Source organism: Anomaloglossus baeobatrachus, chromosome 3, assembly GCF_048569485.1.
Source record: "Anomaloglossus baeobatrachus isolate aAnoBae1 chromosome 3, aAnoBae1.hap1, whole genome shotgun sequence".
Taxonomy (NCBI): Eukaryota; Metazoa; Chordata; class Amphibia; order Anura; family Aromobatidae; genus Anomaloglossus; species Anomaloglossus baeobatrachus.
In genome coordinates this window covers 96,532,121-96,560,098 of record NC_134355.1, presented here as the reverse complement: position 1 = coordinate 96,560,098, position 27,978 = coordinate 96,532,121, and the positions used below count along the sequence as shown (strand labels likewise).

Below are 27,978 nucleotides of genomic sequence, written 5' to 3'. Positions count from 1 at the left end.
TACATTCAATTCTCAAATTTCTGCAATGTTTTTTGTCTGCACTTCGCGTAATAAAGTTTGTCTTGTAAAAAAAAAAAAAGCAAAAAAGGAAAAACACCACCCATGACTGAACAGCAGGGGGCAGCAGAGCAACAACATGTCGTCTTCTCTGCGGGATGAGCTGCAGCAGTATCTCCAGGAGCTGGGGATCCAGCCAGTGTGTGTGGAGCACCCGGAGGTATAAATATATATACAGTATATAGATATAAAGCAGGCAGCTGGGGACGAGTAACAGACGGGGCCGCTGTGTGCGGCATTACACGTGGAGTGCCGGGTCCTCCCGGTCAGTGCCACGTTGTGTTATACATGTTGCCACCAGAGGGCGCTGGAGCTCTAGGTTTTCATTCATATATATATATATATACTAGAAGGTGGCCCGATTCTACGCATCGGGTATTCTAGAATTTACGTATTGTGTAGTTCATGTATGATTTTTGTTATATATATATATAGATGTTGTTGTGTGTAGTTACCAAGTGTTTGTGTAGGGCGCTGTACATGTTCTGAGTGTCGCGGGGGGTGAGAGCGGTGTTGTATGTGTGTTGCGTGTGTTGCATTGTTTGTGGAGCGCTGTGTGTCTGTAGCGTTGTGTGTGTGTGTTGTGCGGTTTGTGTGTGTGTGGTGTGTTTTGGGGGGAGGTATGTTTTGAGCAATGTGTGTGTTGTGCAGCATGTGCGTATATTTGTGTGTGCAGCGTTGTCTGTGTGTGTGGGTGTCTGTGTAGGGCGTTGTTTGTGATTCCTAGTGTGTGTGTGTTGTGCAGTGCGCGTGTGTGTGTGTGTTGGGGGGAGGTGTGCACCTCCCATCGTGCTCCATCCCCCATGCTGCGCACCCCCCATCGTGCTGCATCCCCCATGCTGCGCACTCCCAAACGTGCTCCATCCGCCATGCTGCGCACTCCCAAACGTGGTCCATCCGCCATGCTGCGCACTCCCAAACGTGCTCCATCCGGCATGCTGCGCACTCCCAAACGTGCTCCATCCGCCATGCTGCGCACTCCCAAACGTGCTCCATCCGCCATGCTGCGCACTCCCAAACGTGCTCCATCCGCCATGCTGCGCACTCCCAAACGTGCTCCATCCGCCATGCTGCGCACTCCCAAACGTGGTCCATCCGCCATGCTGCGCACTCCCAAACGTGCTCCATCCGCCATGCTGCGCACTCCCAAACGTGCTCCATCCGCCATACTGCGCACTCCCAAACGTGCTCCATCCGCCATACTGCGCACTCCCCATCGTGCACCATCCGGCATGCTGCGCACTCCCAAACGTGCTCCATCCGTCATGCTGCGCACTCCCAAACGTGCTCCATCCGTCATGCTGCGCACTCCCAAACGTGCTCCATCCGCCATGCTGCGCACTCCCAAACGTGCTCCATCCGCCATGCTGCGCACCCCCCATCATGCTCCATCCGCTTGGGAGTGCGCAGCATGCCGGATGGTGCACGATGGGGAGTGCGCAGTATGGCGGATGGAGCACGTTTGGGAGTGCGCAGTATGGCGGATGGAGCACGTTTGGGAGTGCGCAGCATGGCGGATGGACCACGTTTGGGAGTGCGCAGCATGGCGGATGGACCACGTTTGGGAGTGCGCAGCATGGCGGATGGACCACGTTTGGGAGTGCGCAGCATGGCGGATGGACCACGTTTGGGAGTGCGCAGCATGGCGGATGGAGCACGTTTGGGAGTGCGCAGCATGGCGGATGGAGCACGTTTGGGAGTGCGCAGCATGGCGGATGGAGCATGATGGGGGGTGCGCAGCATGGCGGATGGAGCACGTTTGGGAGTGCGCAGCATGGCGGATGGAGCACTTTTGGGAGTGTGCAGCATGGCGGATAGAGCACGATGGGGAGTGCGCAGTATGGCGGATGGAGCACGTTTGGGAGTGCGCAGGATGGCGGATGGAGCACGTTTGGGAGTGTGCAGCATGGCGGATAGAGCACGATGGGGAGTGCGCAGCATGGCGGATGGAGCACGTTTGGGAGTGCGCAGCATGGGGGATGCAGCACGATGGGGAGTGCGCAGTATGGCGGATGGAGCACGTTTGCTCAGCCTCTCTCCTTCCAGCCTCCCTCAGCATCAGCCTCCCCCTCCCAGCCTTCCCCAAGATCAGCCTCTCTGCTCCCAGCCTCCTCCAGCACGCCGTGCTCCTCTGCCGACACTCACCCACACAACCGATCGCATCCACTCACACACACAACCGATCGCATGCACTCACACACACAACCGATCGCATGCACTCACACACACAACCGATCGCATGCACTCACACACACAACCGATCGCATCCACTCACACACACAACCGATCGCATCCACTCACACACACAACCGATCGCATCCACTCACACACACCCGATCGCATACACTCACACACACAGACACTGACGATATTGCACATACGCGCTGATACTCACAACATCCGGGGATATCACATGCTTCTGGCCATGTGATCCTCCGTCAGGTCCTGGAAGCTCACAGCACAATATCGCCGCCGAGAAGCAAGCGATATCCCAGGATGTTGTGAGTATTTGGATGCGATGTGATGTGTGAGGTATGTGTGAGTGTGATCTGATTTGTGTGTGTGTGTGTGCTGTTATGTTATGTATGTTCCGCAGCTGCAGGACCTTGATGTGTGGATGCGATGTGATGTGTGTGTGAGGTGTGTATGAGAGTGAGTGTGAGCCGGTGTACACTGGTAACTATGATACACATCGGGTAACTAAGGGACCTTAGTTACCCGATGTGTATAATGGTTACCAGCTTTCACGGCCTCCGTTAAGATCCCAGCATCGCAAGGTTATGTGTGGCGCTGCCGGGATCCTGACAGAGCCGGTGTAGAAGCAAGCGATATCCCAGCATGTTGTGATGTGTGAGGTGTGTGTGGATGTGATGTGTGGATGTGATGTGTGAGGTGTGTGTGAGAGTGAGTGTGATCTGATGTGTGTGTGTACTCACCTGGGAATCGGAGCCCCGTGTCAGTTAGGCCAGAGCGAGCGTGCATTGCGTGAGGGGGGCGGGGCCTGCAGAGAGCCGGGGCGAGAGGCCAATCCGTGTGGGGGGGCGGGGCCATGGCGAGCCCAGCGGCCAATCAGCTTTGTGTCACCGTAAGGACACAATTTCGGAGCATGACAGACAGACAGATAGACAGACAGATAGACAGACAGACAGACAGAATAAGGCAATTATATATATAGATAGAGTATGGAGAATTCAATGATGATTTGTACCGCGCCCTCTGGTGGTAATAATGGTTATTGCAATCACAGGAGTCTCTCCTGATCATTTCTATTCTTTTATCTTTATATTCTATTGAAAAAAATTTAAATTAATAGGATTATTATCTGTTACTCGATGGGAGTGTGTCGATCAACTTTTTGATCCTGTCCATGTGACGCCCTGGTGTAAGTAGAGCCGGCTTCTATCTTGCCACAACTTTCTAGCTTCCTCGGGGGCATTCGGTCCCAAATGGGCATCAGCTCTGGACAGCAGCAACTTGACTAGCTTGATTGCAGGATCCTGGTCCTGAACGTCTTGCCAGCCAGGGGGTCGCAAGTTATCTCCTGCTGGTGGACACTTGTTCAGGGTCGCTCTTCCGCAGAGGGTTGGTGGAAAGCGGGTAGCTCAACCGCCTCCAGGTTGTCTTCATCCCCATCTTCATCCAGCAGGTGGGGCATTCTGGACAGCGCATCCACATTGGTGTTCTTGCGGCCAGCCCTATATTTGATAATGAAATCATAGTTAGCCAATCGTGCCACCCATCGCTGCTCCAGGGCTACCAGCTTCGCCGTATCCAGGTGGGTCAGCGGGTTATTGTCCGTGTACACAGTAAATTTGGCAGCAGCAAGGTAGTGCTTGAACCTCTCCGTCACAGCCCATACGAGTGCCAAGAATTCCAGCTTGAAGGAGCCATAGTTCTCTGGGTTTCTTTCCGTTGGCCTCAGCTTCCGGCTGGCGTAGGCAATTACCTTCTCCTTGCCCTTCTGCACTTGGTATAGGACGGCGCCCAGTCCCACATTACTGGCATCTGTATACAACACGAACGGGAGGCCATAATTAGGGTAAGCCAGGATCTCGTCTCCAGTTAGGACAGACTTCATTTGTTCAAAAGATTTCTCTTGTTCCGGGCCCCATGGGAATGGCAACCTTGAGGGTCGCCCATGTGTGGTCTGAACCACCAGGAGATCTTGCAAGGGGGCTGCCATCTGGGTATAGCCTTTGATGAACGTCCTATAATACCCCATAAGGCCTAAGAATTGCCGCACTTCCTTGACAGTGGTGGGCCGCGGCCAGCTCTGGATGGCGGTGATCTTTTTCAGGGTCTGGCGCTACGCCTTCGACACTTACCACATGCCCCAAGTACTGGACCTTGGGTTTGAGTAGATGGCATTTGGACGGCTTGAGCTTCATCCCGTATTTGGATAGGGCATCAAACACTTCTGCCAGATGTTCCAAATGGGCCTCGTACGTCTTGGAGTAGACTATGACGTCGTCCAAATACAGCAGGACTGTCTCGAAGTTACAGTGGCCCAAGCAGCACTCCATCAGCCTCTGGAACGTCCCAGGCACGTTGCATAGCCCGAATGGCATGCTGTTAAATTCGCACAATCCCATCGGGGTCGCGAATGCGGTCTTCTCTATGTCCTCTTCAGCGACCGCCACCTGCCATTACCCGCTGGTAAGATCAAGAGTGGAAAAGTAAGTAGCAGATTTTAAGGCTGCTAACGATTCCTCAATTCGGGGTAGAAGGTAAGCATCCTTGTGGATGATTTTGTTAATCTGGCGATAGTCCACACACATCCGCATGGTCCCGTCCTTCTTCTTTACAAGGACCATTGGTGCGGCCCAGGGACTGCAGCTATCCCGGATCACTCCTGCTTCCTTCATACTTCGGAGCATGTCTTTAGCACATTGGTAATAGGCAGGTGGTATGGGCCTATACCTTTCCTTAATGGAAGGGTGAGTGCCTGTGGGTATGTGATGTTGTACCTCTTTAATCCGCCCAAAGTCCAATGGGTGCTTGCTAAAAACCTGCTCATACTCCCTGACAACCCAGTAGACCCCTTGTTTGTGATGTGCAGGTGTAGAGTCGGTGCCCACATGTAGTTCCTGACACCACTTCTCTTCTGAATCTTTAGAGTTAACCTGGGGGGCCTGATGGGGACTCCCCTGTGAGCTGGCTGCATAGATGTCGGCTGGATTCACTGTAAACAGCTTGCCTATGGTGGCATCCCGGGGCAATGTGACCTCCTCCTCCCCACAGTTAAGTACTCGCACGGGCACCCTCCCATTCTGGACATCGACTACCCCTCTGGCCGTAAATACTGTGGGCCAATGCTCTGAGGGCTGTGGCTCCACCACTGCCTGGTAATCTTGTCCCTGGGAGCCTACAGCTGCCCTGCACCAAATTAACATTTCACTTCTTGGGGGTACAACTAGAGGGGCTGCTTCCATTACTCGTACGCCACCTATCTCCCCTCCAGAGAGATTTACCTGTTGCCGCTGCAGGAGAGTTCGGATCTCACGTTGCAGGACCCTCTGTCGCTCTGCTCCTGCAGTTTCTGACAGCTGTTGAAGCAAAAACAACACTTCACTCATGCAATTTTCTATCACATTTGTTCCTAAAATGATCTTTGGGTTCCGATCACTAGGGTCATTCTGGACTACAATAAGGCCCAGTCGGACTAACGCTACACGGCCCACCTTAATGGTCACCTCCTTGAACCCGATTTGAGTCACGGGCAACCCATTGACAGCATAGATTGTCAGGCTATCGTCCGGTGGGGTCAAGTCGTCGTCCAACCAGAACTTCTTGTACAGTATATAAGGGATAGTTGTTACCTGAGAGCCGGTATCAAGAAGTGTAGAGGTCGGGATCCCATCCAGGGTGATAGAGACGATGGGCCGTCCCCCCCCAACATACCGCTCCCTCCAATCAGCTGGGCCTTGGCAATTTATTCCTGGGTATTGGCCCTTGGCCCCAGGGGTTGCTCGTTTAAAGGACAGCTCTTGGCGTAGTGGCCAGTCTTGCTGCACTTGTAACAGACAGGTGGGCTATACCGGTCGCCACTCCGTCCTTTGTATGCAGAGGTCCGCTTCCTCATCCAAGGGACATCCTCAGGGCAGTCGGCCAGTTGAATCTCCTTTGACGAGGTGGTCTTAGGGCGGCTTTGCACGTTGCAACATCGCACGTGCGATGCCGGTGTGGTCAAATTGAAAGTGACGCATATCCGGCGTCACTTTTGACATCGTTGTGTGTAAATCCTAGATGATACGATTAACGAGCACAAAAGCGTCGTTATCGTATCATCGGTGTAGTCTCCGACTTTTTCATAATTACGCTGCCGCGACAGGTACGATGCTGTTCCTCGTTCCTGCGGCAGCACACATTGCTGAGTGTAAAGCCGCAGGAGCGAGGAACATCTCCTTACCTGCCGCCGGCAGCTATACGGAAGCAAGGAGGTGGGCGGGATGTTTACATCCTGCTCATCTCCGCTCCTCCGCCGCTATTGGCCACCTGCCGTGTGACGTCGCTATGACGCCGCACGACCCGCCCCCTTAGGAAGGAGGCGGTCGCCGGCCAGAGCGACAGTCGCTGGGCAGGTGAGTGCATGTGAAGCTGGCGTAGCAATAATTTTCTGCACGCCAGCTATCACAAGATATCGTACCTGCGACGGGGGCGGGGACTATTGCGTGCGACATCGCAGCATCGGCTTGCGATGTCGCAACATGCAAAGCCCGCCTTAGTCTTGAGCTGCATATCTTCCAGGATCCGGGCAACATCTCTGGTGAGTTGCTGCACCTGGGTAGACAGATCACTGACCTCGGGCCTGGACATGGTTGGTAGGGACGGTGCAGGCAGGGCCAATACGGGTGGCCTCACCTGCAGCGGGGATGCCTCCACTTGCTGCGCCGGGAGGGTGGGGTCAGGCGCCTCTAGGGGCTGTAGGGCCTTAATCGCTCGTTCTTTCAACAAAGCAAAGTCCAAAGCGGGATGTTACAAGGCCCACAGCCGCAACTGTTTGAGGTCCTCCATGGACTCAAGGCCTTGCAGGAATTGCTCCACCAGCATTCTGTTTCCCTCTGGCTCACCAATGTTATTAGTCAGCAATAGGGTCCGCAACGCTGCCTGTAGCTTTAGGGCATAGTCCCTGATGCTATCCTGGGGCCGCAGCTTACAGCTGTAGAACCTCATCCGCAGCTCGGCCTCCGTACGGGTCTCAAACGCAGCTTCCAGCCTTTGGAAAATGGCGGCTACGGAGATCCGGTCCGCCTCCGTCCAGGTCTCCACTTCCAGCTCTGCCGCGCCGGTTAGCTGCCCGAGTACTACCGATGCCCGCTGCCGTCCATTCAGGGCATACATGTCAAGCACATTGCAAATCTTCCGCTTGAATCCTTGCAGCGCGTCTGGCTGGCCGTCATACTGGGGAAGCCAGGCCGCGCCGCCCGGCACATAGGGCAGGGTTATGGGAATGATTGGCGCTACGGCGTCAGGTGCCCGCGCCGCTGCTCCTGCGGCAGGAGCGGCACCCGCGTTACCCTGATCAGGTGGAGGCAGCGCCCCACACTCCAGTCATCCGGAGCCGACATTTTCGCGCGCACCCTTGAATTTCTCCCAGCACTATTTCGCGCGCTGTGTCCCTCTGGGAACTTCCGGTTCCTGTCTCAGGCTGAAGACAAAGGGCGGGGCTTCGGCTTCGTGCCCTTTTCCAAGAAGATGGCGTTTTTGGCGCGAAAACAGCGGAAAAATGGCGGACGTCGCAGAAAACGGGATTTTGGATTGCGATTTTCACTTCTCAAGGCACACGTCACCCAGGTTAGTAGGTCCTGCTCGCATCCTGTTCGTGATGCCAAGTTTTCCTAAGGTGTGCCGCCCCCGCGACAGCCGATGGGCTGCTTGGACCCGGATCCACAGTGGCTTGAGAGGTTTCCGGATCCGAGGCGGGGTCGCGCGGCTACCCGGAATAAAAAGGGGAATGTTTTGGGTGGTGAATGGGATAATGTTTGTGGCGCCACCCACGGTGTGTGGTAACGTGAGGGACGTCCGCTGCCGTTTGGGGGGAGAGCCCGGGGACGATGGTGTGGCAGCTCGAGATGTTAACCCCTCCGTCGGCAGGGGGCGTGGTGTCCCGGGACTCGGTGATTGATGCAGTGGGTAACCCGTCGGGGGTGAAGGGATATCGGGTACTCACACAGTCCAAAGTCACTGACGCTGACACCAGTTTAACCAAACTCTTGAATTCTCCGTCTCTGTTGGTCGAGCACGCTGGGTCCGTGCCCCTTTGGTGTTGCTGGTTGGTCTGAAGCCTTGTTCCTTGGCACTGTGTGTCTCTCGTATGGATCCCTTTCACTTGAAATTACTCGGGTCCCGCTCACCTGCATGGCTAGCAGGGTGAGCTTGCTCTCAGGGTTCACGCTTGGGATTTTCTGGACGGTTGTGGGAAGTCCTATCTCCCTCGTTGCGCTACTACCCCGATTCTGGAGCGGGTGGGGAACGGTTCTTGAAGACTCCGTTCCCGTCGGGTGAATTACTGGGCTGTGTGAAGCTTCTTCCCAGCTTAGGGTCCGTGTACCCTGTCGTGCCCTGGCCCCTGCCCGGTTGTAGCACAAGGCAGGCGGCCTGCTCTCTGTAGCAGCATCGTACCCCCGGTCACTACCACCTGCGACCGGGGTTCCAGCTCCTTCTGGCCAGGCCAACGTCAGGCACCTGGGACGGGTACAGGAGCCCAGCTCCACAGCGTGACCTGTCCTGTCACCGCTGTCTCACTGCTCAACTACTACTCTCTTCTGACATCTCCTCCCTCCCTCTTCCATCCCTCCATCTGGGTGGCCCTATTCCCCTCAGGCTGCCCAATGGGTGTTTGGTGGGTGTGATGCAGTGTGTTCCTCAGGATTTATGTATACCTGTTGGTAGCAACACCAAATTGACAGGACCTGTAACCAAGGAGGAGCGGGTACCATTCAGAAGGGCAGGTTGCACGGCACCCTTGTGACGACCTGATAGGCCAGGGCGTCACATCCAGTTCTGTCTTGTATCATAAATGCAACACCCTTTTAACAAGGAGATGGTAACACCCAACTGTTCATTCATATGGGGAATAACAGTAATGACACAACACACAGATTTCAGAGTAGATTAAGTACTAAACTGGACATTTTTTGTGGTATAAATGATAGTTTGTTTATTCCCTCACAACTAAGCCACGCTAATAAGGCAAAAAAAAAGGTTAATAAAAAGTGCAAAAAGCAAAACCGTCATACTCTATAAACTCCTCAAAAAATAGAAACATTGCATGGCCTGCTATTGCATTTAGCTTCATAGTCTCTCTATTTGCTGTGTTCCCACATAAACTGTGTTTTTCTTGCTGAAAAATCCGCTTTGTCTTAGGCCACGATCACTCGTTGAGTATTTGGGGAGTTTACCTCAGTATTTGTAGCCAAAACCAGGAGGATAATAAATACAGAGGTGGTGCCCGTGTTTCCATTATATTTTTCCTCTGATTTTTTTCACTCCTGGTTTTGGCTACAAATACTGAGGTAAAAGACTCACCAAATATTCAGCGTGTGCACGTGGCCTTACAGATACTGAGGTAAAAACCTCAAGAAATACTCCGCGTGTGCATGTGGCCTTACAGATACTGAGGTAAAAACCTCACCAAATACTCAGCGTGTGCACGTGGCCTTACAGATACTGAGGTAAAAACCTCACCAAATACTCAGTGTGTGCATGTGGCCTTACAGATACTGAGGTAAAAAAACCTCAGTGTGCACGTCTCCTTACAGATACTAAGGTAAAAAAAACCTCACCAAATATTCAGCGTGTGTACGTGGCCTTACAGATACTGAGGTAAAAACTCACCAAATACTCAGCGTGTGCACGTGGCCTAAGCTTTTGCTGCTGCTTATTACAGTATCACTACCTTAAGGCTATGTGCCCACGGAACAATGTACCCGCGGATTTTGCCGCAGCTTTGTCCGCAGGTTTACCGCAGCTGCTTCCTGGAATCCGCAGCTATACATTGCTTTAGGATTCGAGCATTTTTGTTGCAGTAAACCTTCAGGATAAGTGCGGAAATATCCGCGGACGTCCCGCCCTCTATCTCCATAGTGGAAAGGCAGGACATCCGCAGATATTTCCGCATGAATAATTGACATGCAGTTACGTGCAGCTGCGAGACATCCACAGCATATTCCACAGCCGCACATACCGCAGCATTGATACAGCACTCCCCAAATCCCATAGGATAACATGGGGAGTGTCTGTACTTGCGTTAACCTGCAGATTTATCTGGAAAATCCAGATAAATTTGCAAGTTTTCCGCGGCAAAATCCGCGGGTACATTGTCCCGTGGGCACATAGCCTAAACCCGCAGGACCTTACAGCTCCACCACACTAGATGGAGGTATAGGAATCTCTTGCCCACTTCGGGCTTCTTTTCTATTCAGCGTAAACTTACCTGCGGTGCGAGATCACGGCAAAAAGGCATCAAAAACCCATGTGATCAGCACCTACATATATCAATAAAGTAAAATATCAGAAAGTATCTAAAACAAAGCAACTTTATTTTATGATATAACACACCAAAAATTTCAGTGCAAAAAAAATGCAAGTACCCCAAATTGGATAGCACACGTTTGATTTATACTGTGGTCTGAACGAGTCCTAAAGAGAACCTGACATCTAGTACACGCTGCTCATAGATGGGGCACCATGTATCAGGCACTAGTATTTTTGATGCTGAAACGCTGCGATGTCTTAGGGTGAGAACGCGCTTTGCGTTTTAACCTGCGTTTCCACAGCGTTTTGAGCAGCAGCGTTTTTGTGCCAAAACACATGCGTTTTGGTTTTCCAGCAAAGTCTATGGAATAAGAAGAAATCCTGACCGCACTTTGCGTTTTTTTATGCTGCGTTTAATTTGCATATTATGTGGCAAAAACCATGCGTTCGAAGAAGCAGCATGTCAATTGTTTTTGCCATTTCTGCAGCGTTTTGCTAACATTGAAGTCAATGAGAAATGTCAAAAACCAAGATTCCTTCAAAATCCTGCGTTTTGCCTGCTTTTTCAGTAGAGAAAACATGCGTTTTGGACATCAAAATAATGATTTGATATGTCGCTTTACACACACACAAAATCCAACAATTAAATTTACGATAAATATGCATTTATTGCTATATTTCCGATTAAAATGTATATTACCGCTATAATTTTATGAATTAAATCTTTTTTCATTATTTTTCCGATTAATATAGTTTTTTTTCTTTTTTTTTTTTTTCTCTTTTTTTCATTCTTTTTGACTCTTTAACCCCTTCAGCCCCCGGGCACTTTCCGTTTTTGCGTTTTTGTTTTTTGCTCCTTTTCTTCCGAGAGCCGTAACTTTTTTATTATTCTGTCAATCTTGCCATATGAGGGCTTGTTTTTTGCGGGACGAGTTGTACTTTTAAATGAAACCATAGGTTTTACCATATATTGTACTGGAAAACAGCAAAAAAATTCCAAGTGTGGAAAAACTGCAAAAAAAGTGTCATCGCACAATAGTTTTTGGGATGTTTTATTCACCGTGTTCACTATATGATCAAACTGATGTATCTATGTGATGCCTGAGGTCGGTGCGAGTTTGTAGACACCAAACATGTATAGGTTTACTTGTATCTAAGGGGTTAAAAAAAATTCACAAGTTTGTCCAATAAAAGTGGCGCACGTTTTGCGCCATTTTCCGAAACACGTAGCATTCTTATTTTTAAGGATCTATGGCTCAGTGATGGCTTATTTTTTGCGTCTCGAGCTGACGTTTATAATGGTACCATTTTTGCGCAGATGCTACGTTTTGATCGCCTGTTATTGCATTTTGCGTAAAACTTGCGGCGACCAAAAAACGTAATTTTGGCGTTTGGAATTTTTTTGCCACTACGCCGTTTACCAATCAGATTAATTGATTTTATATTTTGATAGATCGGGCATTTCTGAACGCGGCGATACCAAATATGTGTATATTTATTTATTTTTTAACCCTTTAATTTTCAATGGGGGGAAAGGGGGGTGATTTGAACTTTTAGGTTTTTTGTTTTTTTTTTATTTTTTTAAAACTTTTTTTTACTTTTTTTTTTTATTTTACTGGTCCCCCTAGGGGGCTATAGCAATCAGCAATCCGATCGCTGATCGCTATCTGCTGATCACAGCAATACCGCTGTAATCAGCAGATTCAGTCACTTTGGTTTTCCCTCTGCTCTCGGCCGAGGGAAAACGAAAGTGAAACATCGTAGCAGCAGGCGTCATCACATGACCCTGTGCTACGATGGCAACCACCGATAGTCACGTGATAACACACGTGACTTCCGGTGGGGGCGGTGGTGAGTAACAAACATGGCCGCGCGCATTTAAATCTTGCTGCCAGACTTTGGCAGCAAGATTTAAGGGGTTAATGGCCGCGGGTGGAAGCGATTGCACTCGCGGCTAGCAGGCACACATGTCAGCTGTTGAAAACAGCTGATATGTGTGCCGATCCACGCCGCCTGCCCGCGGCAGGGGGCGGGGCTTAACGGGACACGATCCTGGACGGATAGATCCGTCCAAGGTCGTGAAGGGGTTAAACTTTATTAGGCAGTGTCTTGATGTTCAAAACGCATCTGTCAAAACGCAGGTGAAAACGCATGTAAAAAGCGCTGAAAATGCATAAAAAAAGCGCAGTAAATACGCATGCGTTTTCAGCGCTAAAGTTCTGAAAAAGGCAACTTTGGTCAAATCAATTAAGCCCAAAAGGTGCGTTTTGAACTGCAAGTAGGTGAACACAAAGTGCGTTCTCAGCCTTAGAGAAAAAATATAGAATAAAAGCTGCAAGGGACAGAGCCACGCTGGAGACTGGTCGGACAGGCAGGTCCCTGGTGGCTTCTTCCTGCCCACTCCACTTAAGGCCTCCTTCACACGTTCGTGTCTCCGGTATGTGTTTGGTCTGTTTTCTCACGTGCCGGAGAGACGGGCACATGTAGACCCATTAAAATCAAAAGGTCTGCGCTCATGTGCATGTTTTGCTATGGACCGTGTGTCTCTGTGGAGCATACGTGTGCCCGTGTGCTCCACATGTAGACATGTCCGTTTTTCTCTGGTATCACGGGTGTCACATGGACCCCACACAGACCGCACGGACACGCATCAGAGAAAACACAGGTGTCTGAATTAAAAGGAATTTCTATAGTCGCCTTCTCCAGCCCTGCAGTCTCTGCCGCTGCTGGCACTTGCTTCCAACCCCCGCTCATTATGCTCATCGCATATTCACTCCACTGCGGGCCGGAAGCAGGAGCAGCGGGGAGCCGGCAGGACCGGAGACCGTAGATCAACACCACGGACAGCAACGCCAGGGACAGGTGAGCAGAAAGTTCCCATTCTCCGTGTGTTATCACGGATAGCACACGGAGAACACACGTATGCCATAAACACAGCACACGGAGGGCAATACGCACCTTTGACACGGCCGTGAAAAACGTGCCTGATTTTCATGGACGTGCGAAAGAGGCCTAAAAGGGGTATTTCCATCTCCAGGATCATATACCAATATGTAGTAGGTGTAATAATAATAATATTAGCAAATGCCTCCAATTAGAAATGTAGTATAGTTCTCTTGATATAGCCATGTCTCTTACCTCATGTGCAGGACATTTCACCTTGGGTAGCCATGGTTATAACCACTCATATAGTGAGTTATTAGTTGCTTGTGGTCATAACCATGGATACCTCTGCTGCAATGCCCTGCACATGAGGTAAGAAGTTAATCAGGAGAACTAGACTACATTTGTACTTAAAGGTATTTGCTATTATTACACCTAGTACATATGTGAAGCCCCACAGGCGTTGTGTCGGTGCATTACCTTCAGGGACTCCACTCGGCTGGATCTGTCACAGGTAGGAGATCTTCTTCTTGTCGTGACGCCACTCTCAGTATTGCGGTCAGTGGGGGGGAACCGCCACTGCAGGTTGAGGGACGCCTGGGGCTGATGATGAGTGCAGTTAGTTGGAATAGCCCCCTGAGAGTGAGGCAAGCCCCAGGGCCCTGTGTAGATGTGTAGAACTACAAGGCGCAGAATGACTCAACACAGGCAGGATGTCTTTCAGGGTTTTTACTCACAGTTGATGGCAGGGTGAGTGACCCGGGCGTAGCTGGGATGAACCAAGTGGGAACCAGGTGTCCTTCAGGCTGACTTGTGAGGGTGACTACTAACTCGCCTTCCTTAGCCCTTGGTGGTTTGGGGTAACCCCGACTTTGAGTCCCTATGGGGGTCACCCAGGGAAGATGCTGCAGCCTCTCTCCCCTTCGTTTGCCGTTTGCTTGTCGCCTGGACCAGGCCACTCCAGCTGCTTGCCTCCTGTGACCTATGGGCCCTAACTGTGGCTACGTGGCTGCGGCTTTTGTAGTGTTGTGGCGTGGGCTTTGAGAGCCCCACACCGGCAGGTTTAGCAAAAGAAAGCTGGATCTATCTCCGCTTCGGGATCTGCCGCCCGTTTGGGCCTAGTACTCTCTAGCAGTCTCCTTACTTCCCACTCCGTGCCCTTTCTTTAGCTGAAGATGGATTTCGGGTAGCACTCCTAGTTGACCGTTCTCCCCCGTCAGTAGCCACTGCGCGGGCGCTGTTAGACAGCAACAGCCCCACAGGTCTGCTCCTCACTGAGCCCTATGGAGTTCTGCTCTAACTGACTCACTGCCCCTCCTCTCCTGTTCTTGCCTACGCCACCTAGCAACCAGACTCTCTTACCACACCCCTTGAGAGGAGATGGAGGCCATGCTCCTGCTTCACCCCCTCCTGGGATCCCCAGGGGTCCTCTCATGGGTACATGTGTGAGACCTGATCACTATGCGCCTGTGTACCACACCCCGGTCAGCCTTCTGGATTACCTGTGTTGTACTGTCCCCAGCATGGGTGCAGTACTCAGTGGTGCCTGACCAGGTCAGGGGCGCCACATTCCCCCTTAGTTATCACCAGCACGTCCTCGGGCTGCAAGACAACATTTTAAAATGCATAAAACATTAAAACATGGTAAAACATTTTAAGACCACCAGCTATCATACATCACCACCCTCCACCCACAAGTCCGTTAACCCACCCAAAAGCCCTCTCAGGAGGCAGGTCACCGGTTTCTTTTGGTAACCAGGTCTGGGCCATCCACTTCCCCAGACCTTTCCTCCAATCTTCCTCTCCCGTTGGCCGCGGCTTCAGCCACTTCTGGCAGGATGTAGAGGCGGCTTTCATGGGCTGGTGGTTTCAGGGTATACCTGGCCTGGTGGATCCGCGCCCTCAGCCTCTTCTGGCAGGATGCAGAGGCGGCCTCCACAGTTGGTGCTGACCAGGTACCCTCTTTGTGGTGGAGAGCCAGGCCCCATAAACAGGCATGCTCTCTGGTCGCAGGTGAGCCAAGGCCCTATATACGGACGGGCTCCTCCTGGTTGCAGACGAGCCAAGCCCCTAAACAGGCTGGCCCTGGTGGTGGTGCCACTGGTGTAACTATTTACACTGCGAGAGTTTGTGGCTATAGCCAGTTCATAGCCTTAAGGTTTATGGTTTTCTCACAATAGTTTTTGTGGGCACATGCTTAAACGTAAACGTTGCAAAACAAACTTTTCAAAAACTTTAACTTTCTAACTGCTGAACTTCTTACTTTCCTTTACTCCTCCATACCAGGGCTTTGGCCTGTTGGGCTGCGGCACCTGCTGCTTTCTTGCTCTTTGTCGTCGTCTGAGGTAGTCTCATCTGTAGGTTCCTTGTCTTTTCTTTCTTGATCTTCATCTGTTTCCTTTGCTGCATCTGTTTCTTTATCTCTGTCTTTTCTTTCTTCTTTGGGACATGGTGCTACATCTAAGGCATACCAGCCTCTTTCTCCCTGATGCATAGTGAACTGTACTGAGTCTCCCATTTTTAAGTTTCTGCCAGGGTGTCCTCTGGGCAAGTGGGCTCTCACATCCCTCCTATTAACGAAAATGCCCTCTTTCATACCCGGTGCCACAATAAAGCCGTATCCGCTTTTCAAGTTAAAGTCTTCCACAACTCCTCTACAAAGGGGTCCTCTGACCTGTGCTTGGGCTCTTCTCAGGAACCTTTTTTCTTGTAGGTCTCTGGCCGTGACTTCCCTCTGCTCTGGGGATGGCGGTGCAGGGGACAGCGTTGTTCTGTTGCGACGCCTGGTCTTGCGGGCTGGGTTTTGCCGGGCTGTTACTTCAATGCCTGCAGGGCCCCAGGTGAGGTTTCTGGGCTGATCTTCGTCAGCAGACGGTGTCAAGTCCTCCTCATCCCAACGTGAATAGGGTAACATCTCCGGCTCTGAGTATTGCTCCACTGCCGGTGGCTCTGGAGTCAGCTTCTCAGCTTCCTGGCCTCCTCTCCCCCTTAGTTCTTCGCTGCACTCTGGTCGTGGCAGCACTGGGGATGAGTGGTCCTCAGCTGGTCTGGGCGGTGGACTCTCTGGCGCGGCTGCTGCAGGGGTTGCCTTAGGGGTGTGCGGAGGGAGCATGTATCTGTCCACCATCTCCTGTGGGAACTTGGCCTCCAGGTCAGCCTTCAGCTGCCAGTATGCGGAGTCTTCACCTATCAGGGATTTCCTAGTAGGGACTTCCTCAGAACGGGGAGCGGTATCTGCTCTGGCCTTGCAGGCCGGGGAAAATGATGAGGTAGTCTTTTCTTGGCGGGCCGCGCCTGCCATGGCGGCGGCCTGGATCAGCGTCGCTGTTGCAGAGGGCTCTGTGCAGGCTGAGCTGGGCGTCGCTGCTGTGATCGGGGCTTGACGGGCCGCACCTGGCGGGGCTGCGGCCTGGTTCAGCATCTCACTTGCGGCGCGGACGAGCGTCGCTGCTGCGGTGGGGTCTTGGCGGACTGGGCTCAGCAGGGTGGCAGCCTGGGTCAGCGTCACACCTGCGGCACGGATCAGTATCGCAGTGGTAGTCGGACCTTTGCGGGCCAGGCGGGGCATGGCTGCGGCGGCCTGGATTTGGCGGGCCGCATCTAGCGTGGCTGCGGCCTGGTTCGGTGGCGCCGCGCCGGGCGCCTCTTCTGGGACCGCGGGCGTGGCAGCAGGGGTCGGGGCACTTGCGCTGGCCGGGGCATCTCTGGACTCACCCATCGGTGGCACCATCGGGGTCTGAGTCGTCGCCGCTCGGTCTGGCATGCGTCGCGCGGTTCCCTCCTCGTAGGTCCGAACCGCCGCCGCCATCTCCAGAAGCTCCGTGCGTTCTTCTCTGAGCCGTCGCACAATCCTGGCCTCCAGCTGGTCGCAGAAGATAGCAAGCTCCCGGCACCACCAGGCAGCAGAGCCTGGCTCTGGGTATCCGTGTCTGGACTCCATTTCTTCTAGCACGCTACTGGCTTCTTCTCTGCTCCGCCGTCTCTGGACGCTTCCGCTCTCTTCACAAGCGAGGTCAGAACTCTGCAGGGGATCTCTGGGTAGCCACACCTCTTCGTGGGCGGTAACTTCTTCCAGCGCGGGCTGCTGTTGTTTTTCAGCGCGCTTTTCATGGTGGCAATATGGCGGCGCTTCCAATTTTTCAAGCGGACCGCCCAGGCACATGGTCACCTGTCTGAACAGGTCTAGTCCTTATCCTGTTCGTGACGCCAGATGTGAAGCCCCACAGGCGTTGTGTCGGTGCATTACCTTCAGGGACTCCACTCGGCTGGATCTGTCACAGGTAGGAGATCTTCTTCTTGTCGTGACGCCACTCTCAGTATTGCGGTCAGTGGGGGGGAACCGCCACTGCAGGTTGAGGGACGCCTGGGGCTGATGATGAGTGCAGTTAGTTGGAATAGCCCCCTGAGAGTGAGGCAAGCCCCAGGGCCCTGTGTAGATGTGTAGAACTACAAGGCACAGAATGACTCAACACAGGCAGGATGTCTTTCAGGGTTTTTACTCACAGTTGATGGCAGGGTGAGTGACCCGGGCGTAGCTGGGATGAACCAAGTGGGAACCAGGTGTCCTTCAGGCTGACTTGTGAGGGTGACTACTAACTCGCCTTCCTTAGCCCTTGGTGGTTTGGGGTAACCCCGACTTTGAGTCCCTATGGGGGTCACCCAGGGAAGATGCTGCAGCCTCTCTCCCCTTCGTTTGCCGTTTGCTTGTCGCCTGGACCAGGCCACTCCAGCTGCTTGCCTCCTGTGACCTATGGGCCCTAACTGTGGCTACGTGGCTGCGGCTTTTGTAGTGTTGTGGCGTGGGCTTTGAGAGCCCCACACCGGCAGGTTTAGCAAAAGAAAGCTGGATCTATCTCCGCTTCGGGATCTGCCGCCCGTTTGGGCCTAGTACTCTCTAGCAGTCTCCTTACTTCCCACTCCGTGCCCTTTCTTTAGCTGAAGATGGATTTCGGGTAGCACTCCTAGTTGACCGTTCTCCCCCGTCAGTAGCCACTGCGCGGGCGCTGTTAGACAGCAACAGCCCCACAGGTCTGCTCCTCACTGAGCCCTATGGAGTTCTGCTCTAACTGACTCACTGCCCCTCCTCTCCTGTTCTTGCCTACGCCACCTAGCAACCAGACTCTCTTACCACACCCCTTGAGAGGAGATGGAGGCCATGCTCCTGCTTCACCCCCTCCTGGGATCCCCAGGGGTCCTCTCATGGGTACATGTGTGAGACCTGATCACTATGCGCCTGTGTACCACACCCCGGTCAGCCTTCTGGATTACCTGTGTTGTACTGTCCCCAGCATGGGTGCAGTACTCAGTGGTGCCTGACCAGGTCAGGGGCGCCACACATATATGGATAGGATCGTGGAGATAGGAATACTGTAAGTGACAGGTCTCTTCTTGTACCTGTACATAAGGAGATATGTCACTACAGACAGTGGACAGAGAGAAGCCACCGGGGACCCCCCTGGTTCGACTATTGTCCAGTGTGGCTTTTAAATTTTGTTTTTGTCTGACACATCGCAGCGTTTTGGAGTCAAAAATATCTGACTCAGTTCATACAACCACAGAGCCTGATACATGCTGCTGCTGATTAGCTGTCAGCTTTACCTTATGTGAATTGGATGTATGTTAATGAAAACTTATTCTCGCTGCTCTTTAAAAGGTACTGAATATTTATTTATTTTTTTACCCCAAAGACTGCTATAGTTAGCTTAGAAAACAAAACATGTAAAATTGCCCTTGAGTTTTAGTGCTGAATCCCATTGTTTCTATATAAAAAAAAAAAAAAAAAAGAAGGGAATTTTGTTACTTACCGTAAATTCCTTTTCTTCTAGCTCCTATTGGGAGACCCAGACGATTGGTGTATAGCACTGCCTCCGGAGGCCACACAAGCCACACAAAGCAATTACACTAAAAAGTGTAAGGCCCCTCCCCTTCTGGCTATACACCCCCAGTGGGATCACTGGCTCACCAGTTTTAGTGCAAAAGCAAGAAGGAGGAAAGCCAATAACTGGTTTAAACAAATTCACTCCGAAGTAACCTCGGAGAACTGAAAACCGTTCAACATGAACAACATGTGTACCCGAAAAACAACCAAAAATCCCGAAGGACAACAGGGCGGGTGCTGGGTCTCCCAATAGGAGCTAGAAGAAAAGGAATTTACGGTAAGTAACAAAATTCCCTTCTTCTTCGGCGCTCCATTGGGAGACCCAGACGATTGGGACGTCCAAAAGCTGTCCCTGGGTGGGTAAAGAATACCTCATGTTAGAGCTGCAAGACAGCCCTCCCCTATATGGAGGCAACTGCCGCCTGCAGGACTCTTCTACCTAGGCTGGCGTCCGCCGAAGCATAGGTATGCACCTGATAATGTTTGGTGAAAGTGTGCAGACTCGACCAGGTAGCTGCCTGGCACACCTGTTGAGCCGTAGCCTGGTGTCGCAATGCCCAGGATGCACCCACGGCTCTGGTAGAATGGGCCTTTAGCCCTGATGGAACCGGAAGCCCAGCAGAACGGTAGGCTTCAAGAATTGGTTCTTTGATCCATCGAGCCAGGGTGGCCTTAGAAGCCTGCGACCCTTTGCGCTTACCAGCGACAAGGACAAAGAGTGCATCCGAACGGCGCAAGGGCGCCGTGCGGGAAATGTAGATTCTGAGTGCTCTCACCAGATCTAACAAATGTAAATCCTTCTCATACCGATGAACTGCATGAGGACAAAACGAAGGCAAAGAGATATCCTGATTAAGATGAAAAGAGGATACCACCTTCGGGAGAAACTCCTGAATGGGGCGCAGCACTACCTTGTCCTGGTGGAAGACCAGGAAGGGAGCCTTGGATGATAGCGCTGCCAGCTCAGACACTCTCCGAAGAGATGTGATCGCTACCAGAAAAGCCACTTTCTGTGATAGTCTAGAAAGTGAAACCTCCTTCAGAGGCTCGAAGGGCGGCTTCTGGAGGGCAACTAGTACCCTGTTGAGATCCCATGGATCTAACGGCCGCTTGTACGGGGGTACGATATGGCAAACCCCCTGTAGGAACGTGCGCACCTTAGGAAGGCGTGCCAAACGCCTCTGAAAAAAGACGGATAGCGCCGAGACCTGACCTTTAAGGGAGCCGAGCGACAAACCTTTTTCTAACCCAGATTGCAGGAAAGAAAGAAAGGTAGGCAATGCAAATGGCCAGGGAGACACTCCCTGAGCAGAGCACCAGGATAAGAATATCCTCCACGTTCTGTGGTAGATCTTAGCGGACGTGGGCTTCCTAGCCTGTCTCATGGTGGCAACGACCCCTTGGGACAATCCTGAAGACGCTAGGATCCAGGACTCAATGGCCACACAGTCAGGTTCAGGGCCGCAGAATTCCGATGGAAAAACGGCCCTTGGGACAGTAAGTCTGGTCGGTCTGGTAGTGCCCACGGTTGGCCGACCGTGAGCTGCCACAGATCCGGATACCACGCCCTCCTCGGCCAGTCTGGGGCGACGAGTATGACGCGGCTGCAATCGGATCTGATCTTGCGTAGCACTCTGGGCAAGAGTGCCAGAGGTGGAAACACATAAGGGAGCCGGAACTGCGACCAATCTTGCACTAGGGCGTCTGCCGCCAGCGCTCTTTGATCGCGAGACCGTGCCATGAAGGTTGGGACCTTGTTGTTGTGCCGGGACGCCATGAGGTCGACGTCCGGCCTTCCCCATCGGCGACAGATTTCCTGAAACACGTCTGGGTGAAGGGACCATTCCCCTGCGTCCATGCCCTGGCGACTGAGGAAGTCTGCTTCCCAGTTTTCTACGCCGGGGATGTGAACTGCGGATATGGTGGAGGCCGTGGCTTCCACCCACATCAGAATCCGCCGGACTTCCTGGAAGGCTTGCCGACTGCGTGTCCCCCCTTGGTGGTTGATGTATGCCACCGCTGTGGAGTTGTCCGACTGAATTCGGATCTGCCTTCCTTCCAGCCACTGCTGGAAGGCTAGTAGGGCAAGATACACTGCTCTGATTTCCAGAACATTGATCTGAAGGGTGGACTCCTGCTGAGTCCACGTACCCTGAGCCCTGTGGTGGAGAAAAACTGCTCCCCACCCTGACAGACTCGCGTCTGTCGTGACCACCGCCCAAGACGGTGGTAGGAAGGATCTTCCCTGTGATAATGAGGTGGGAAGAAGCCACCACTGCAGAGAGTCCTTGGCCGTCTGGGAAAGGGAGACTTTCCTGTCCAGGGATGTTGACTTCCCGTCCCATTGGCGGAGAATGTCCCATTGAAGTGGGCGCAGATGAAACTGCGCAAACGGAACCGCTTCCATTGCCGCCACCATCTTCCCGAGGAAGTGCATGAGGCGTCTTAAGGAGTGCGACTGACTTTGAAGGAGAGCCTGCACCCCAGTCTGTAGTGACCTCTGCTTGTCCAGCGGAAGCTTCACTATCGCTGAGAGAGTATGAAACTCCATGCCAAGATACGTTAGTGATTGGGTCGGTGACAGATTTGACTTTGAGAAGTTGATGATCCACCCGAACGTCTGGAGAGTCTCCAGTGCGACAGTCAAGCTGAGTTGGCATGCCTCTTGAGAGGGTGCCTTGACCAGTAGATCGTCCAAGTAAGGGATCACAGAGTGTCCCTGAGAGTGCAAGACTGCTACCACTGCCGCCATGATCTTGGTGAACACCCGTGGGGCTGTCGCTAGACCAAATGGCAGAGCTACGAACTGAAGATGGTCGTCTCCTATCACGAAGCGTAGAAAGCGTTGGTGGTCTGTAGCAATCGGCACGTGGAGATAAGCATCCTTGATGTCTATTGATGCTAGGAAATCTCCTTGAGACATTGAGGCAATGACTGAGCGGAGGGATTCCATCCGGAACCGCCTGGCGTTCACATGCTTGTTGAGCAGTTTTAGGTCCAGAACAGGACGGAATGAGCCGTCCTTTTTTGGCACCACAAAGAGATTGGAGTAAAAACCTTGACCTCGTTCCTGAAGAGGAACAGGGACCACCACTCCTTCTGCTCTTAGAGAATTCACCGCCTGCAGAAGGGCATCTGCTCGGTCGGGATGTGGGGAAGTTCTGAAGAACCGAGGCGGAGGCCGAGTACTGAACTCTATCCTGTACCCGTGAGACAAAATGTCTGTTACCCACCGGTCTTTGACCTGTGGCAGCCAAATGTCGCGAAAGCGGGAGAGCCTGCCACCGACCGAGGATGCGGAGGGAGGCGGCCGAAAGTCATGAGGCAGCCGCCTTGGAAGCGGTACCTCCGGTTGCTTTCTTGGGGCGTGAGTGAGCCCGCCAGGAATCAGAGCTCCTTTGCTCTTTCTGAGTCCCTTTGGACGAGGAGAATTGGGGCTTGCCCGAGCCTCGAAAGGACCGAAACTTTGACTGCCACTTCCTCTGTGGAGGTTTGCTTGATCTGGGCTGGGGTAAGGAGGAGTCCTTACCTTTGGACTGTTTAATGATTTCCGCCAATTGCTCACCAAACAGTCTGTCTCCAGATAATGGCAAGCTGGTTAAACATTTTTTAGAAGCAGAATCTGCTTTCCATTCCTTTAACCACAAGGCTCTGCGCAAAACTACAGAGTTGGCGGATGCCATTGAGGTACGGCTCGTAGAGTCCAGTACCGCATTGATAGCGTAGGTCGCAAACGCAGACATTTGCGTAGTTAGGGACGCCACTTGCGGCACTGCTGGACGTATGAGAGAGTCCACCTGTGCCAGACCAGCTGAAATAGCTTGGAGCGCCCACACGGCCGCGAATGCTGGAGCAAACGACGCGCCGATAGCTTCATAGACAGATTTCAACCAAAGGTCCATCTGTCTGTCATTGGCATCTTTAAGTGAAGCCCCATCCTCCACTGCAACTATGGATCTAGCTGCAAGCCTGGATATTGGAGGGTCCACTTTTGGACACTGGGTCCAGCGTTTGACCACGACGGGGAAAAGGATAACGTGTATCCTTAAGGCGTTTAGAAAAACGCTTGTCCGGATAAGTATTGTGTTTCTGGATGGATTCTCTGAAGTCAGAGTGGTCCAGAAAAGTACTCAATTTACGCTTGGGATACAGGAAATGGAATTTCTCCTGCTGTGCAGCTGCCTCCTCTGCAGAAGGGGCTGAGGGAGAAATATCCAACAGCCTATTGATGGCCGCTATAAGGTCATTTACCATGGCGTCACCATCTGGCGTATCCAAATTGAGTGCGGCGTCAGGACAAGACTCCTGATCACCCACCTCTGAACCCTCATATAGGGACCCTTCTCGCTGAGACCCTGATCCGCGTGATGACGTGGAGGGTCTCTCCCAGCGAGCTCGCTTAGGCGGACTGGGACTGTCATCGGAGTCAGAGCCCTCAGCCTGTGATGCCTGGGACCCCCTTGAAGTACGGATTAGTTCCAACTGAGGGGGACCGGGGAACATAGACACAGCAGTGTCTATGGTCTGAGCAACTGGCCTGGACTGCAAGGTCTCCAGGATTTTTGTCATAGTCACAGACATTTTATCAGCAAAGACTGCAAATTCTGTCCCCGTCACCGGGGCAGGGTTCACAGGCGTCTCTGCCTGGGCTACCACCACAATAGGCTCTGGCTGACGAAGTGCCACTGGGACTGAACATTGCACACAATGAGAGTCGTTGGAGCCTGCTGGTAGATTAGCCCCACATGCTGTACAAGCAGTGTATACAGCCCGTGCCTTGGCACTCTTGCGTTTTGCGGATGACATGCTGTTGTCTCCTCAAAGCAATATAGGGTGTACAGCCAAGAAGCGACCTTACAGTGCAGTATATAAATATATCTAGACACAGCAGTGTCTATGGTACAGCGAAAAATATAACACTGTGGCACTAGTGGGGCCGCACGTATGTGCTGCTTACCGCCCGCTTAGCGCGGGTGTGTGGTCGCCAGAAACCCCTAGCCTGGGTCCCCCAGAGCCTGCGTCCGTTCTCCAGCCAGACTGCATGTGTATAATGGCTGCCGGCGTCCTGGGGAGCTGCAAGCCTGGGGGCGGGCCTAGGGCGTGCACAGAGAAAAAGCGCGAAGCCTGTGTCCTACTGTGCTCAGTGAGAGGGCTGGAGCATGTAAATCGTGCTCCAGCCCTCGGCGCTGCCGATTGAACAACGTCTCTCCCCTACCCTGATTGACAGGGTGGGGGGCGTTAACGAAGCGGAGCTAGGCCGCAGAAAGCCGGGGACTAAAGTTAGAAGCGCCGCCGCCGTAAAAGCGCGGTCGGCGCGTCCCCGGCGCACTACAAGTCGCAGCTGCGCCGCCGCTCCAGGGGCGGTCGGCGCGGCGATCCACACACATAAAGTCCCCCAGTAATCTGCGGGGACTATAAGCCCAGCGCACAGCGCTACAGTCCCCGGCGCACTAGCACACCCAGCAAGCCTGGGGTGTGCGTGGCCTGCCATACGGGGACACAGAGTACCTGAAAGTTGCAGGGCCTTGTCCCTGAACGGCACTCCCGCTCCACATCCAGCAGGTTCTATGGGTCTGTGGATGGAGCCCGGCCTCAGGGCTTGGTGGCCGGTAAGATCCCACTTCCTCAGAGCCCTTCAGGGGGATGGGGAAGGAAAACAGCATGTGGGCTCCAGCCTCCGTACCCGCAATGGGTACCTCAACCTTACAAACCACAAGTGGGGTAAGAAGGGAGCATGCTGGGGGCCCCATATGGGCCCTCTTTTCTTCCATCCGATATAGTCAGCAGCTACTGCTGACTAAACAGTGGAGCTATGCGTGGATGTCTGACCTCCTTCGCACAAAGCAGAAAACTGGTGAGCCAGTGATCCCACTGGGGGTGTATAGCCAGAAGGGGAGGGGCCTTACACTTTTTAGTGTAATTGCTTTGTGTGGCCTCCGGAGGCAGTGCTATACACCAATCGTCTGGGTCTCCCAATGGAGCGCCGAAGAAAAAAGCATTAAAATACTTTAAATCCTTCCTATAATCGCAATGAATAGAGCAGATTGCTATTGCATGTTTTATTGTGGCACCTGTGGAAAAAAATGCAGCCTTTCTATACATGGGAACATCGCCTTGTAGAAAAAATAAATCATGTAACAAATAAAAAAAAAAAAAAATGAAAAACACTTAAGCACTTTTTTTTTTTTTTTTTTACAAATGTATGAAATAAAGATAGAATAACTGGTATGTAGAAGCCTGATGATCGGTTGGGCCTCGTGATGTCTGAATGTTGGAATCTGTGATAAATGAGAAGGCCTAGGACACACGGCAAGTAATACGGAGCGAGTGGAATGCGACAAAAAAAAATCGCATTCCACTCGGACCAATATTACTCTATGGGGCAGCACCCATGAGCGATTGTTTTATCAGCCCTAATTGCATGCCACGCGTGCAATGCGATCCTGTTCCACTCACACCCATTCAAGTGTTTGGGGCGAGAGAAACATCACACTGCACTCGCGTTACATCGGTGTAATGCGAGAGCAGTGCTAAAATCGCATCAGCCGGCAACAGAGGAGACAGGGAGATAAATCCCTTCACAGCGCCAGCTCTCCCCTCCGCAACTGTGGTCTGATCGGACCACAGTCGCATGCCGCTCACATGACATTCGGCTCCCACTGTGCTGCGAGCGTGTGCCGAGTGTCATGCAAGGATCGCAGTAATCCCCATGTGGCCTCAGCCTAATTCTCTTCTTGTATAAGGACGGCTCCCATTGATCACACAAGGAGATAAATCCTCCAGCCTCCGACGCTTGCACAGCCATGTCGGCAGCATACGTTTATGCTTATCATATCGTTGTTGGATGTCTACGCCATTCTTCATGGGATGTTTTGGTCATTGTTGCACATCCCTATTAAAATCAATGCAGCCAACCTGCATTAGTAGGAGAAAACCCCAAAACCTGTGCAGACATCTGTTCTTTCCATTAATGATATTGAATTCTGTTTTCCAGGTCTTTACAGTGGAAGAAATGTTGCCACATATCCAGCACCTAAACGGGGCCCATAGTAAAAACCTGTTCTTGAAAGATAAGAAGAAGAAAGGGCTGTGGCTGGTCACCGTGCTCCACGACCGCCAAGTAAACCTCAACGATCTAGCAAAAAAGTTGAACGTTGGAAGCGGAAATCTCAGGTTTGCTGATGAAGCTTCCATGATTGAAAAACTGAAGGTGGGTCAGGGCTGTGCCACCCCCCTCGCCCTGTACTGTGATGACAAAGGAGATGTCAAGTTTGTCCTGGATTCTAAGTTTTTAGATGGCGGCCATGAGAGGGTCTATTTCCATCCCATGACCAATGCTGCAACAATGGGGATGACTCCAGATGAATTTGTCACCTTTTTGAAAAAGACTGGTCATGATCCAATAATGATAAACTTTGATGATTAGATCCAGACGTGTTCTATTCTCCAACACATAATATTCATGGATGTGAAAATGAAGAATGCTTTTTTGGGAGTTTCTGTGTTTGCATTGAATTTTATCATTTTTATTATTCATTTACAGGTGGGAATACTGCAGTACAGCATTATCTGCCATTTGTTCCTTGGTCATTGCTAACATATTTTCCATAAATTACAATATAGGAGAATGACTGCAGGATCCGACTACACAGTTCTACATAGGACATTGTCAGGACTTTAGATGCATGGGCGCTTCTGTCTCTGATGTCCTCAGACATGGCTATAATGTAGATTTCTAGTTACTTGTAATTAAAATGGAGATAAAGATGATTGTGAAGGAATCGAAGACCTGAATAAGTGCACATTAAACTAAAGTGACTACTAAGAAAAGAAAATTGATTAGTTCACTGATCTACAAAACAGAAGTGTTTATGACCCGCCCCAGGGCCGTGGGGTTCTCGGTTCCGGGTGTTGGTTAATAGGATTATGTCACGGGGGCCTGTGCCCGGTTCCGTGGCCTGGTGGTCGCTGAAAGTCAGTAAATAATAAAAATAGAAAAAAAATAAAAGTATTTCGTGACGCCACTTACGGTTCCAGTATGGTTACTGGGGCTGCAGGTCAGACCTCTGGGGTGATGGTTAGGCAGCCAGTTGTTTATGCTTCCCGTAGGTGAAACAGGATCCCCAGAGCAGTTTTAGTAGTACACAGATATGGCAGTTTTTCTTCACAGCCTTTTCAACTGTCACTTTAGTGCAGCAGCCTATGGCTCCTCAGATGAAGAAATAAAGTGCGTCACACCAATTCATTAACTCTGACCAGGTTTTACTTGCAGGTGTTATTAAAAATGGGTTCAGTTTCTGATATGACAGTTTTTGGGTAATCTGGGAACAGTTCAGGATCTCTGCACCAGGTACAGTTATATTTGTGGCAACTGAACCCTGGGGTGCCACATTCCACCTTAGTTAAATTCAGGACTCCTGGACTGGAAACACAAACTTATAAAACATTAGCAACAATAAAGAATAGTACAAAGTCTTAAAAAATAAAAATTACAAATAACAATAAAATGGAGAAATGCAGTCCTTCCACTGCAAAATGTGAGTATGGTATATATAAGAAAGTTTTTGACCACTACCAGTCCTGTGGTCCACTGGTCCATATGTCAATAAAAGTTCAAGAAGATGCAAAAGTTCATGCAAAACGTCCTGCAGGCTCAATACGCTTGACGGTTACGGATTTACTTA

At 51.7% G+C, this 27,978-nt stretch overlaps 1 protein-coding gene across 1 annotated transcript; it reads left to right on the top strand.

Moving 5' to 3' along the window:
• Nucleotides 1-102: 102 nt before the first annotated feature.
• Nucleotides 103-27,978, top strand: LOC142295013 (prolyl-tRNA synthetase associated domain-containing protein 1). Its single transcript, XM_075338083.1, has 2 exons — nt 103-217; nt 26,289-27,978. The coding sequence occupies exons 1-2, from the start codon at nt 137-139 to the stop codon at nt 26,718-26,720; spliced, it is 513 nt and encodes a 170-aa protein (XP_075194198.1). The 5' UTR covers nt 103-136; the 3' UTR covers nt 26,721-27,978.

Coding starts and splice junctions, on each gene's coding strand:
- LOC142295013 (XM_075338083.1), top strand. CDS start 137: ATGTCGTCTTCTCTGCGGGATGAGCTGCAGCAGTATCTCCAGGAGCTG. Junction 218..26,288: donor TGTGTGTGGAGCACCCGGAG/GTATAAATATAT, acceptor TCTGTTTTCCAG/GTCTTTACAGTGGAAGAAAT.